The sequence below is a fragment of the Notamacropus eugenii genome, chromosome 1 (genome assembly GCF_028372415.1).
Source record: "Notamacropus eugenii isolate mMacEug1 chromosome 1, mMacEug1.pri_v2, whole genome shotgun sequence".
Lineage (NCBI taxonomy): Eukaryota > Metazoa > Chordata > Mammalia > Diprotodontia > Macropodidae > Notamacropus > Notamacropus eugenii.
The window spans coordinates 367,917,892-367,933,445 of record NC_092872.1 but is presented as its reverse complement, the minus strand read 5'-3'; the positions used below and the strand labels follow the sequence as shown (position 1 = coordinate 367,933,445).

Genomic DNA, 15,554 nt, shown 5'->3' with positions numbered 1-15,554 from the left:
CTCACTTTAAACCCTGCTTGCCTCCCTCTTTGGACTTCTGCCTGGCACATAGTAAGTACTAAAGACTCTATCAATGTCTGCTATTCAAAGCTATCAAATTCGCTAACAAAGCACTTTTTGCCCATAAAAGGAAGCAATCTGTCTTCAGCCTCCATGTTTAATGCTCTTCCTACCAAACTATTTAAAAAGTACAAATATGCATGTGTAAAAGCTACTATGTGGCTGAGCAGACTTCTTTAAAGTGGCCAGTTTCTCTAGTGCTGGGAAAAAATTAAACAAAATGTATTCTAAATGCAGATAAACTACTCTTATCCTCTAACAGCTTAAAAACTGTACAACTACCCCCTACTATTCTATATAACATGCCTCATTAACTCTCTTACTGATTGCAAGTGTTAGGCCTATATAATATTTGGGTGACAGGAATATGTAAAATATTGTGTAAAAATGTGTAAAAATAACTTAATTATTTCACTAGTACTAATGAAACAAAGCTACATTCTCTAATTATATTTCTTCATAAAATTTAAAAAACTAAGACATAAAAAGAATGCCAAAACCCTCGTAATTCAAACATTTCTACTTACTTGTGCCAATTCATAATACCCTGCTGAACAGGCCAAACAGAGCAAACTTTCCCCTTCTTCAGTATGCTCATTTACACTTCTTCCTTCATCTAGCAATTTTCGCACAGCATTCACATCCCCATCTGAGCAAGCTTCTGCCAAACTACGGCTAAAAACAAAATCAAAGGATAAAGAAATGTTCATTAAAGACAAGACAACCCTAAAGAGTCAAAAATGTTTTTTAAAAAGTTTTTACACCTTTGCTACTGAATTATTATAAGCTGTTATACACAAATGATTCAAAGTTATAAAAACTCCAGACTCTTAAAGACATATATTTACTTTAAAACAAAGTAGAAACAGGTAAATTACCTTAACGTGTATTTCTATTTTTCTTTGTACTCAAACAATACATTTCATTCACTAGCCAAAATATCAGTACATATACAGGAAAATCTACTCAGAATTTAAGAGTTAAATAAAGCTGCAACTGCTAGAAAGGTAACTTTCCTTGAAGGCCAAGGATGATACCCTACTCACATTTGTTTCTATCACAGTGCCTAAAATATAGTAAGCACTCAATAAGTTAACAAAGTTAACAAAATTATTGCAGCATCCAAGATAAAGTCTATTGATTCCCTTCAAATAAAGAAAATATTTAAAGGAAACTACTGCTCCTAGAAATTGCCCACAAGAAAAACATAACTACTTTCCAGTTATCAAATACATACTTGTCCACTTGTCCTGCATTATGACTGTTCTCTGCTCTCATTCGTGTCAAAGCAGCAGCAGCTTCATCCAACGCACAGCTGACAGAAGAAGTCAGTCTTCGAAGCACCTCTGGATCTGCGAAGGCTTTACCATCGGCAGTTGACAATTTACCAATTCCTTCAGAGTATGTTCATCAAATGGGTTAGTACGAAAAAAAATCACACAAAAGATGCACAGTTTTAAAATTTCAGCCACATGCATGATTAGTCCCAAATAATTTGTAAACATGCTAGAAAATGACATTCAACAATCTGACTTTATAAAATTTGAAAGTATGATTTACAAACAGGGCAAAAGTAATAAAGTTCAAAACAAGATAGCATGTTTTAGTCTAAATTACTTGTTTTGAGATGATTATGTTTCAAAACTCAGGCTACTGGATTTATTATTTAAACTAAAATTTAGTGATTATTTATGTAAAAAAAAGTCCTTTAAGAATGAAATAAAAACCTTCACTTTGCAAGTATGTTGAGGGTGGTGTATGTGCAAGGAAGACTGGAGAGAAATTTAAAAATAAGTGTCTGATTTTTCATGGACTTAAGATGCTGACATATAGCCCTCTCAAAAACCTATGTCCATCCTTCTCCATTCAAAAAAAGAGGACATAAGTTTCATAAAATATACAGTTCAGCTGAAATGATTTTAGAATTGCCCTTCATTATCTTTGTGCTAAGTATACAATGAGAGACAAATGCATCAAAGAAAGAAATTCAGCTTAGTTTTTAAAATTCAAACATAAACTATTAATCAGCTAAAGAACATCAAGCAGGTATGGCTAAAGACTATGTTTTGGTATTTAATTTTAAAATTCCACTGAACAAAATTATACAGGTTGTGATTATATACACTAACTGCTAACTTTAAGTATTTACTCTAATAGAAGTGACTTTATAAACTACTGGCAGATAGTATGCCAATGGTTCCTTATTAGGCAGAATTTTTCTCCTCAAAGATCTCTGTTTAAAAGGTGGAATAGTTTAATGAATAAACTATTTAGTTTAATAATAATAATAAACTAATTTAGTACTAAATTGAAGATCAGTAATACAAAAGCTACTAAAAACCCAGCTTTGTCACTAATCTTATATGGCTGCAGGAAAATGGATCTAATACCTTTCTTTGTGTGGCCATCTTTATGATGGGTATAATACTAGTCTTCTATCAAATTTAAACCATCAGAAAACAACTCAGATTTTGCCAAATGCCTTGTATTTGCATCCCCAAGGATTAGCACAAAGCTTACAGGAAAACTTTAAACCTCTTCACTCATTCACGTGCATGAAATTCCTTCTAAGGTGAAATATAAACATAAAGCATTCTTTACACAGAACCAAAAGATCCAGAAGAATTTACAGGATAGAATCTCACTTGGTCAGTCAGTCAATTAACATTTATTAAGCTCCTATTATGTGCTTAAGCAACAGGGATACAAACAGAGGCAAAGGTCCAACTGGTCCTATCTTTTAATACCAATCCAGTAGGAACTACTCTGTGACAATAGTACACAACATTTACCAGACTCATCTTCTGGTAAAATGTGATGTGTAAATATCTTCTGGGCTACATGTAGCATCATTCAACGCTGGCCTCCCTTTTACTTTATCCATTGTTTCATATTTTCTCCCAGTGTTTTCCATGACACCCAAACCTGGCAAACCAACTTATATTTTCCGACACTGAGAACAAAGATTTTCACTGGAAATAGTCTAATCTAACAGTTTATCTATGTTCTACTAGTGGTCCTACCTTTTGATATTACCTTTAAAATATCAACTTTACTTTATGCTGATAACATTCTCCCATCTTGGGAGATAGGAAAAAACTAAACTCTAAATACCTAACATCCAACAATTCCTTAAGTCTGAAAAAAATCTACTCACATATAAATGCATATAACCATATCACAGATTCAATGCTTATAGATTTAATCTAACCTTCATTTCACAGATGAGGAAAATGAGGTCCAGAGGTGTTACATGACCTGCTCAAGATAACCCAGAACCAGGGCTGTAGTCCAAGCTCCCTAACTCCAAATCAAACGCTTTTTTTCACTGCACCATGAAATCATCCATTCCTATTTTGAACTTTGTATTTGTATTGCCCCGCCCCATCCTTTGCCTTATATTAAACTTACTTGTCCAAATGTTTCAGTACAAATGAGCCAAGCTGCACTAAACTCACAATTATGTCTTAATCTTCTAGGAAATCCATAGAGTGTGTACTATAAAACTTGTAGGTAGTACATGAAAAATAAAAAACATACTGAATAGGTGAATATAAACCTTGACTATCTACACTATCATCATTAACATTAATACTGAAATCCTTGAAATAACAGTAATAGTACCTAGGAATGAACTCAACCCAATGTTTAAAGACTACAGAACCAGTCAGCAGGTGGCCACTAAAATTTTCCAGTATCCAAACACAGAGGGAAAAGTGAAGGCTGAATTGCCTTAACTAATAATAATACCAATTTGTTTGATGTACCAAGCACAAACAATTTTCAGTGTACCACTAAAAAGTAGGTTTAGAAAGAGTGGCACCTATCTCTATAATCAAATTCCTGGTGACTTATCCATGGTTTTATATATAAAAGAAGATGAAGAGTTGATTATACTAAATCCTACCACAGGCCAAACTACCTGAAATTTATTTAGTCTACCGTGGATTTTGTGACTCACACAGGCATTTTTTCTGCTTTTTCATAATCTCATAAGATTCAAATAAGAAATGACACTCTAAATAGGTCCTATGGTAATTAAATGAAATTGACTACATTTTGATAGAAAAAAGCTGATTATTCACACATGAATTATTTCAAATTAAGGATATTTCCAAAACCATAATTGCTATCTTATTGTTTTAAATTAAAATCATTATTTCACAAAAGGTGTAAATTTCATCACGGAAAAAAAGAAAATTCATCCAATACAGCTGTGGCAAGTATCTTATCTGCTGAGCACTCATGGTTAAAATCTATCATAAACACTAAATTCAATTCAACAAACCCTGATTAAGCATTGGCAACATGAAAGAATATGTACTAGGCATTGGGGATACAAGGACAAGTACAAAACAGTCCTTCACCCTAAAGTAGCTGCCATTCTACTGAGGGTGAAGGATGTGAAGGGAAGGCTCTGTCAAAGAGATGTCACCTAAGAGTATGAATAAAAGGAAGAAACACTAGAGGATGCCATTCTGGGATGTGGAACAAAGGAGAATCAATCAATAAGTAATTTAAGGTGCCTATTATGTGCTAGGTACTGGAGGTACCAAAAAACAAAACAAAACAACTAATTCCTAACTTCAGGGATTACATTCCAACGGAGGAGAAAAGCACACATATAAGTATATAAAGAATAAATATGAATACAAAGTAGTTTGGTAGGAAGGGTACCACCACTAGAGGAGAGGGAAGGTCAAGAAAGGCTTCAACAGGAGATGTTACTTGAGATACATATCTTGAAAGAGAGATTTTATGAGACAGAGAAGAAGAAGAAGTATATTAAAGACATGGGGGATGGCCTGTGCAAAACCATGGAGATAGGAGATGAAGAGTCATATGTGTGGAAGAGGGAAGGGCCAGTTTGGCCGATCACAGTGCGTGGCATGGAATCCAGTACACAATGAGGCTAGAAAGATAGGCTGAAGCAAGGTTGTGAAGGGCTTTAAAAGCTGAACAAAAGAGTTTATGTTTGACCACAGAGGCAATGGGAAGCCACAGGAATTTGGAATTTTGAGGGGTGACAGATATGTGCTTAAGGAAAATTACTTTGATAGCTGGGTAGAGGGTAAGACAAATCAGAAAGAACCTTGAGGCAAGAAAACCAATTAGGAGGTCATTCTAATAATTGAGGCAAGAGGTTATAAGAGCCAGAACTAAGGTACTAGCTGTGTAAATATGGAAAAGTAACTGGATATGAGAAATGTTTTGGAAAAAGCACATGAAAAGTTTTCTCAGAAAGTAGGAGTTAAGGTCTTCTGATGAGACTGGAGATGGTATAGATGGAGGAAGGGAGGTTTGGAACAGCTGCAGTAGGATGCATGCTGGAAAGAAAGGGAAAAATAAAAAGGAATGCCTTACAGCAGTAAGAATCAGTTGAACTGTGTGAAAAAATTTATAATTACTACAGTTGATTTAACTCTGTCCAGCAGCATTCCAAAGTAATCAAGTAGGAACAGAAAAGGTAGATGCTAAGTTGGGATTTGGTATGGCAAAACAGAAAAGAGGGCAAGATATTCAAGGGTAGATGACAGTGTATAAATAAACCACTGAATCAAAATGGTAAAGTGAGGCCAGACAGAAGTTTTGAACTTGGGAAAGCACAAAGTCATAGTTAGGACAAAGTATACACTTAGGAGGACTGAGGCAGAGGAGTAATGTAAAGACAGGAATTTAGAATTTCAGAGCTCTGGATCATGGAGTGCGGCAGCTACAAGTGGACAGATGGTCTGGACATTCAATCCCAATGGGTGGATAAGATAGAGTGAAGGTGTAGGTTACAGAAGTTGACTAGAATGAGGAAGTGGGAGGCTAAAGTGTTCAAGGGCATATAAAAGTTCTTCAAGTATGAAGGTAAGGGCTAAAGTGAGTAGGAAGAATATGAACCAGGTGCTGACTTCTTGAGAATGAGTGAGCATGATCTAGAGTGGATGTTCTTAAGCTGTTGTGTCATGGACTCTTTTGGCAGTCTGAAGAAGCCTATGGACCCCTTCTCAGAATATCTGTCATTTACTCTTACTCATCCTGGCCTAGTGAATCTGGAGGCATAAGAAAAAGTGCATCTAGAAGGATGGTGAGCAGGAATAAAATATCTTCTGGAGAGAGTACAGTTTCCCTGAGTACAAGGAAATGGAAAGACGAAGAAATAAAGGAAATCCAGGATGAAAAGGAGAGTCTGTTAATAACATAAGGGAGGTTCAGGGGGCACAAAAGAACAGAAGGGCAGAGGAGTAAAAGTGTAGATGGGTAGGCCAGAGGTTGACAATAATATGGGGAAAAGCATGAAAAAGAAATATTTTTTTTTTCTGAATCATAGGAATAAGTGGGACCAAGCCTAGGCAGTTCACCCACCAATACAAAGGTCCTGTGATGTTTGAGCACAGTGTACTATAGGGCAGTGCATTTAAGTTTTCCTGCCTGGTTATTCCAAAACAGAGAGAAATAGAGTAGAAATGAGATAAGAATATTGAGGGAACAGAAAGTTCAATACAGGCACTTAGGTCAATGAAAAAATGTTCCAGTCTCCTAGTGAAGCTCAATTCATGCTTCAAAACAGTCATTTAGCCCCACCCCAAGACAGTAGGGAATGAGGCCCACCAAGCAGACATGAAACATCTCAGAGCCTTCATAATCACAGGCCCTCAGGTACCTCAGGTTTCCTGAGACAGAAGATCTGTGATATACATGAATCCCTTTTGAAGGAGTCCTTTTACTATCTCATACACCTTGAAGGCTTGGCAGCTGCGAATTATTTCAATCCTCTTCGATAACTGTCCTCTATTGCCCCAGGCTCCCTAAGGACCAGAATCTCTTACAGTTCTGAGACCCCAGCTGTGGCAGATGAATAGATATAGTGAGTAGGCCCCTGAATGTTAGGCTAAATTCACATAGCATTCTCTACAGATAAACGGTCAAATGATACGAATGAGCGGTTCTCAAAAGCAGAAGTGAAAGTGATCAATAACCATATGCGAAAAAATGCTCTACATTACTAATAAAAAGAACTAAGAACATCAGATTTTGAAATAAAAATAATTTTACTTTGAAACAAAAAATTTTATCCTACTATATTTTACTTGCCACTTTACAAATTTAAAAAAATAGCATATCAACTGATTCTTTGTAGTATTTTTAAATCTAGTGTTTCTAGTGTTAAAACAACTCTGATTTTCTACCTTCAGTTGCCAGTCATGTTAATGGCCTGATGTATAGATAAGCAAATTAACTCTGAAAATAGCATTTGAATTTTATTAAAGAGAAAAGTAAGCTGTGTATAATACAGACTCACAGCTTCATGTACAATCTTCTTTTTCTATTCTATGTTGCACATGGAAATAAGCATCTTATTTGGTGTTTGTTAAGTGCAGAATTCTTTAAGAAGAATTTTAAAGAACCTAATGTACTATTGCCCATGAAGTTGTGAGTTAGTTTAGCCATTCTGGAATGCAACTTGAAATTATACTCAAAGTCATTATAAACTATTGAGTGCATTATGGCCCAGCAATAGGCATACATATACCTCAGAAATCAAATAAAGAAGAAAAGTACCTATTTCTACAGAAATATTCACAGTAGCACTTTCTGGTATACCAAAGAACTGAAAACTAAGGTGTCTCTTAAGTGGGGAATAGCTGAACAAATTATGGTTTGTGAATGTGATAGCATAATGCTGTGAAATAAGAAATAATGAAAGGGAGAAATTCAGAGAAACCTGGTAGGACTTAACCTCATGAAATGATCAGAAACAGGAAAGCAATTTATGTAATGACTACAACACTGTAAAAGAAAACAACTTTGAAAGACTTAAGAATTTTGATCAATGCAATGATCTACCATAATTACAGAAGACTGATGATGAAACATTCTTCTCACCCACTGTCAGGGAGATGACAGACTAAAGGTGCAGAATGAGACAGATATTTTCAGACACTGTCAATGTCTGCATTTATTTTGCTTGACTGTGCTTATTTGTTTCAAGGGAGGGATTTTTTTTTTAATTTTGGGCAGAGAAAGGGAGAGATAGTGTAATGATCCCAAAAAAACAAAACAAAACAAAACAGAGAGCATCAATTAAATGTTTAAGAAACACAAAAGAAAACAGAAAGACTCAAAAGAGAACAGAATGAAGTTTAGGGACAGACAAGTACAACAGCTTTGGAATTAAATTTGTTATATACTTTTTTAAAAATCCAAGGTATTACATAATAGGGATTTGTAGTTTTATATACAATCTTTTTCTTTACATGTATGGAAAGATTCATTTGTTAAATGTGTAGCAAAAGTTCATAATAAAAATTAAAAGTTAAAAAGAAAACACTCAGCACCAGCCCTTTTAGCCTCATCTCAAAAAAAGCGGGGCTAGACACATTCAGAAGATTTTCCACACACATGGAGCTCACCTCCCAATCTGCATGAAGAAGCACAGGCCTCCCCAGTACTTTGGAATCTTGAGTATGAGGATCAGTAATGGATGTGAGTCCCCTTTGGAACAAGTCCTCTACAGCCCCTGGTGGCCTGAGGATTGGGGTCTGTGACGAATGTGAGCTCCCTTCAGAGTGAGTCCTCTCTAGGCCTTTTCACTAACAAATACCAACACTCTCTCTTCTTTGAGTCACACAGCTTTTTATACTATTGTCATGTACTCATTATCATAGACGAATGTATGTATACATACATATGCATGTCTGTAGGTATACACATATGCGTATTATCTTCCAAAATGGACTGAATAAATACACACACATATATCTTTTATATATTTATTTTATTCTCTACTAGGTTATAAGTTCCTGTAAGGCCAGTACCTTATTTCATGATCATATCTCCATCACCTATCTCTATAAAAGCAGGCGTTCAAGCAAGTCCTAAAGTATTTTTTATTTAGTCATCTATGAAAAGGCTTTGCTTAAGGCTTATCCTGCTTCTGTCCTACTGCCATGTTCTTTCTTTACCAAAATTAACTAATGTGCTTGGTGTTTTAGAAAAACTTGACCTTCTACTACTCAAATCTTGATTTCCAACTCATGTACACATACCCAAAACAATTCCATTTGACCTTTCATTTCCAAAACTGCTCTTAGCATAAACATCATATTTAGCCATCTCATTTATTGTCTTTATCTAGGTCTGTCCGTAATGACTTCATTACTTTCAAAGGAACTCATATATTCCTTGCACACAGCACTTGATGTTGCTGACTGACAAAAACTAGCTGGCTAATCAAAATAGTACATAGTAGGCACCTCAAAAAATGTTTAGTGAATGAATAAATATAGTTTGGATTTGAAATACTTAATAAATTTCCCTGTGTCCTCAACAAAACTTATCCACTGCACTCATGAAGTTATTGTTGTATTGCTGTGTCACCTGTAACTAACTAGTCAATTTTCATCTGTCACTTTTATCTAATTAATGTAGTCTTCTCCAATTACATAAAGATGGCCAAGACAGGAAATTTCTATAAAATGACTTTTCTTTCATAGCCTTTTCCTTGCTACTTCTTCAAGATCCTTCTCATCATCACTAAACTCTTTTCTTACAGGTAAAAAAAAGGACAACTTTGGAAGGTTAGTTGATATTTTATTTCCCAAACAGTCCTCTGATGCCTCAACATGATTTGGAGGTGACTCTGGATACTGGAAAGTATGTGCCAGGAGAGTGCAAACTCTCTCTCTCTCCATCAAACTAGAAAGGCTGAGTATAATCCCAGCAATGAACTACATACACCAAGAGACCAGCCAAATATAAAGATGCTCATCACAAGTAGGCTGGCACTATATGACAGGAATTATTTGGCCACGGCAACCCATGAAACAAAGAAAAATAAAGAAATGAACCTTCAATCCTATGTAATCCCTGTTCACTCTACAGTGCTACAGTGGCAGAAAAGAGGCTAAAATTCACATGGCTTTCAATTCCCCCAAAAAGATTAATTTAACTCTAGGTAATCTAAATATAAGACTATTCAATGACCAAAGAATTATGTGAGATACTACTGGAAGAACTGAACAACATCAATATTAATAAGTTTCGAATATCAATATTGATATTCTCAGTACAAATGAAAGAAGAAGATATAAGGAAGTTGAAACTAAAAAGGAAGGATGGCTCACAGGTTTTGCTTGGAAAAGCAAATAAAGCAGTTGGCAGAGTTGGCTTCATCATGCATCCAAAGGTAATAAACAACATTCACGGAACATGGTTATCTCACTCTGGAGGGCACAGGATGAACATAAGCAATGATGGCGATTATAAAAACGGTTGCAGCTTATATGCAAACCACTGTTGAAAAGGCAGAGTGAAACAACAAAAATTTGCCAAGATTCACCAAACCAAGCAGGAATGTATCTTCAAACTTAGAGAATGTGAATGCAAAGATGACCAGAGGGGAAGTTTGAGATTATGAAATGAAAGAGACCAAAAGCAGGTGAACTCAGAAGTCTGGTGCCCATACAATACTGAATGCTTTCTTTCAGACATGGTAAACACTGAGTAAAATGACACACAAAAAAAGAAACTGACTAAATTTTAATATACAAAAAAGACGAGTTTCTTGTTGACTGATTAGTTACTGAATTGTTTTAATTGAACTATATATAATCAGATTATCAACTAAAGCAAATGTCAAAAACAATAGTAAATTTTGAAGTACAAAAATGAAAAGACACTGTGCAATTATGACGATTCAAATTGGTCTATTCAAAGCAGGTAGTAATTTTTTTAAAACAGGAAATGAACAAAGGCGAAATCTAAGATTTATTGTTACCTTTTTTATAGAAGTTTAACCAATGTAGAACAGTAACCACAAAGGTGACCAAAAGAACCAAAGAGCCTCTGCAACCAACAAATATCTGACCTTACTTCGAAGTAAAAAGATCTGGCAAGACTACAGCATTCTAGTTTAGAACATAAAATAGTAAAAATTCATTACAGCAGGGGACCATGGAAGACTATAAACAGCATCACCTCACAAAACAAGGAAAGGTAATGAAGTGAAAAATAAATCTGCAGAAAGTTTGGTGTGAACCAGCTTATCTCAAAAGCTCCTAAATAAAATCGAAGGGAAGATAACAGGTAGAAAATGCCTATTCCTTGTGGGCAACAGAATCACCACATTTGGAAATAATGACTTACTAAACACCTGAGAAAATGGAAATGACATTTAGAAAAATTAAAATAGCTAGACTAGTAAGTATAAATCAAATCTCTGTTGTATGAAACATAATTTTGAAAGCACGGGGGAATCAATTTTCAAGACCTCAAAAGAAGAAAATACCAAATTACTGGGAGAGGTGGGAGGAGAAAATGACTGCATTATTAGCCAAAAAGGGTAAATGAGGATGTCAGTAACTATCAATCCACAGGTATATTTTTCTAATCTCCAGAAGATCTTTAAGAGAATGATCTACACATATATTAAAGGTAGCCTTGATGCAAATATGAGAAGAGAATAAATATGCTTTCACAAACCATTTTCTACAGCAGACTACATCTTCACACTAACATGATGGACAGGCATAAAAAACATAAGATCCCATGGTGTTTATGATTTTTAAAAAAAGGATTTGAACCTGTAAGGCAAAATGCATTCAATGCCTTCCTCCAACAAAGTATCTTCCACAATAGCTATGTGGCACATTGGATACAACAATATTGGCCCTGGAGGCAGGAAAATCTGAGTGCAAAGCTGGTCTCAGTCACTTACTACCTATGTAACCCCTTGGCAAGTAAATTAACCTCTGTTTGTCTCAGTTTCCTCAACTGTAAAATGGGGATAATATATAACGCTAAAATCAAATAAGATAATATTTGCAAAACATTTATCAGAGTGCTTAACAAATACTAGTTTCCTTCCTTTCCATTCATAGGCTAAAAGGCAGCTTGGCAGAGCAGATGGAGCACTGGACTTGGAGTTAGGAAAACATGGGGTCAAACTCTGCCTGTGACACTAGCTTTGCCATCATGGCCAATTTAACAAGCTCTCAGACTAAGCTTGAGAATAATAATAGATGTGCCTGCAACTTTCAGAGTTGTTGTCTGACTCAAATGAGATTATGTATGTAAAATACTTTTCAAATCTTAAATTATCATAGATCACTTTTTGTTATACAAGATTCCTTGGTAGGTATAACCAGAGGCACCTTTGTTCAATGACCATTTATCCTATTAAGTAAGGCACACAGCAAGGGAATACAAGCTTACTAAAGATGTTTTTCACTATCATAGAGGATATTCTCCACTATTTTCAATGGTGTCATGCTCCAGATACTACCACTATTTGTACAAAACTTTGCTATATCAGGGCCCAGAATACTGGTACAGATAGTCTTCAACAAATCCATAAGATGAAGAGATGGGACTAATAATCTATTCAGAAATGCCCAAGGGATGAAAAAATACCTATTGTCCAGACATGCAATTAGGTGAACAAACATTAAGTCAATTCATTAGTACATCTCTTAGACAGGCACTGCAAATGGACAATGAGTTGAATCCAGAATTGAACAAAAAGAACAGAACAGATTACATTTGGAAGAAATATACAGTGCTTTCTTTCAATGCACTCAAGATGCTCCTTGACCAAAAAATAAATAAAATAAACATCTCTTTTTCTCTATGATGCTATATGGATGCAAATCAAGTAAAACCAGGGTCACTTGTACACAAGAAGTAGTATAAAACGTCATCCAGGAAATGTATGATGAAAAAAGAAGGTGGGATGGTCATGTATCAAGATCAAGGAATAAAAGATGGATAGCCCAAATGGCTGCAATAGTACCCAGAATATGTTAAAGACTTAGAGGGAAGGCCTCTTGCCTCCACACTGGGTAGATCCTCTCAGCAGAATTTATTTCCATAAATAACATGGACAAGAACTGAACAGGATGAGAAGGCATGGATGGGTTGTAATCTGCATCCTTAAATAAAATACCCACATCAATAAGATCCATTGAAGTAATGAAGTATTAATAGTTGGCATTCTAAATATTGGTGCTAACTGCCTTGGCAATGATATTTTTCAACATTTTATCTTTTCTGAATCTAAGTTCAGTATCTGTCACAATTTTAAAAGTAGATATTCCAAAACTTTAATTTTCAAGAACGTTTTCATTATCAAATGATTCTATATATGTGGAAAAGAGTAATTATCTTGAATTAAGTATACCTCTATAATTTTTTAAAATTGTTTACATTTCAAAGTATAAAGTTATATTATTCTTAAATAAAATCTAAGCTGAAAGGCTACATTTACTTGTAAGATGCTTTAAGGAAATTATAAATATTTGATTATCAAAACTTTTCAAATGGAAGCTGCTGGATGAGATAGATAACCTCTGAGTTCTTTTCAGCTCTAGTTCTATAATCCTATGAATTTCTAAAGTAGATTTTACAATGGCATAATTGTTTGAATGTAGAGTTACAATGTCTCTTCTCATGGTGCCTGCTGACATACTTCAATACTTCAAAAGATGCATGATTCTATTAGTGTGGGTGGAATTCCCTCTGACTATGCATATTGCAACCCCTCCATACCTTAATAGACTATTTCATGAATTGCTGTAGCCAAAAAATTCATCACCTGGTGTCCAACCTTCTGGTGATGAGCCTCTTCGAACTTAGCTAGGTTGGTCCATGGATGACAGATATAGAGTCCATTCAAAGGGCCCATACTTGAAGCCTTTCCAGCTTGGTAGGACCTGCCGGAGCTTGCGCTCTGCTAGCAAAACCTTCAAGAACCCAGGGTCACCTGTAGGCCACAATGAGGCATCGGAGTAGGACTTTAGTGGAGACCTGCTGACAAAAGTGACATACTTATGACACGTTCCTATACGGCTTCTAAAAAACTCCCCAAGATTCTGCTTAACATCCTGAATAAGAAACAAATCAACACACAAGGGAGAACATTACTAAATGATCTCATGAATTCTGACCTTTGCATCAAAACAGGACAGCAGAACCTCTCACTAAAAGGCGAATTATGAAGGAACTTTTCTAGCCCAAATCTGAGACTACGAGCAAAGTAGGAAAAGCACAAGGTTTTTGGTTCTCTGGATTTAATCTGAGATGAATTAGATCCCTGTTTCTACCCTAGAGAAGACCTGAATCACAGGGTAAACCCCAAAGCTGATCCAGCTTTCTAGAAACCTTCTAGACAGGTATAAATGCTCCCCCAAATTGTAATTGTCTGTCCCTAGTCTAGATCTCCATCATTGGAATTCAGCCAAAACCTGATCTACATTCCTGGATAGGTTCTATAAACCCTGTCTCCCCCCCAATCCCAAATAAATAAAATCAAATGATTATATATCAAAAGAAAGGTAAATGTTTCCAAGCACAAAGTTTCATCATGCAAAGTCACCTACTTCTCAAGAGGATTCAGCATCAACTTGACAAGATAAAAACTTGGGCAAAAAAATATAACTAGGTCAGAAACATTTTCCTACATTACCCATAATAATGTATAAGCTCATGACAATGCTATTATCTAGGTTTTACTCCATGAGATGACCTTTTGGTAAAAATAAATTATGGTGGTCCTTTTAGAACTTCAATAATTAAACCTATTTTAAACAGGACACAAGAATGATATTAATGTTAAAATTTGTTCTGTAAGGAATATTTAAACAACATACCAGTGAAGAAAATGGAAAGCACTAATCATAACTATTTTCTATATTTGCAAACTTTTTTCTGTACTGGAAGAGGAGTCACCATTCCGATGGTTTCAATCACTTTGAAGTTATTACTCTTTATTTTTGATGGGATACAGCTGCTAGATTTATTAATAATAATAATTTTTAGCTAGATTCCATCTCATAGTGTTTCAAAATCATTCTATAAAAAGGTGAAGTTTTCTGTGCCTCAGATTTATCCTTAACTAAAGTGACAAAGTAGGAATTAAGCGATTGCACTTGTAATTTTAGCCCATTTGTTATATAGTACATCTAAAGTAAATAGTCACAAAATCTTTTCTAATTTCAATTTTTTAACTAAGTTCCAAACTACAAGTATGGTAATAAAACAAATTCAAATGCTCTATTCAGACTAGTTTTAAAGATCTAATTTAGAGCTATCGATTAATTCACTGGAGAAACCAAAATCAGAAAATCAGTCTTGCTACAATCTTGCCTGTGCTCTTCCATAATAGCATAAAGTTAATAGATAAATGAGATATTAAACAAATATACATTTTAATAATGACTCATTTCTTATAATATTATGAAAATACCTCTAAATTTTGCCCCTTTATTCCTTACTTATACTTTATCATTATTTGGCCAAGCAAGCACTGTGCTATTTATCAGCATCTTGATGTTTATAAAGCTTCTTTTTCACAAGAACCCTGTGCAGTAAATCATACAAGTATCACCACAATTTGAAAGATGAAGGGACTGAAGCACAAAAAAGTTAAGCTGCCTGCTCAATCACACAACTATTAAATTTTGGAGCTGAGATTTGAACTCCATTCTCCTGACAAGACTAGTATTCTT

The 15,554-nt window shown here is 35.1% G+C and overlaps 1 protein-coding gene across 10 annotated transcripts in view; it reads right to left on the bottom strand.

Moving 5' to 3' along the window:
• The window catches only part of ANKHD1 (ankyrin repeat and KH domain containing 1), a 118,087-nt gene that overhangs the window by 69,372 nt on the left and 33,161 nt on the right, over positions 1-15,554 (bottom strand). For 9 of the 10 annotated variants that reach the window (XM_072630500.1, XM_072630502.1, XM_072630501.1 and 6 more), the window contains exons 3-4: positions 1,298-1,454; positions 588-735 (exon numbers count right to left, since the gene is read on the bottom strand). In XM_072630500.1, coding sequence (XP_072486601.1) covers positions 588-735; positions 1,298-1,454 — 305 coding nt within the window. Of the gene's footprint in view, positions 1-587; positions 736-1,297; positions 1,455-13,642; positions 13,845-15,554 lie in introns of those variants that run through there. The other variant, XM_072630506.1, reaches the window with a different exon arrangement.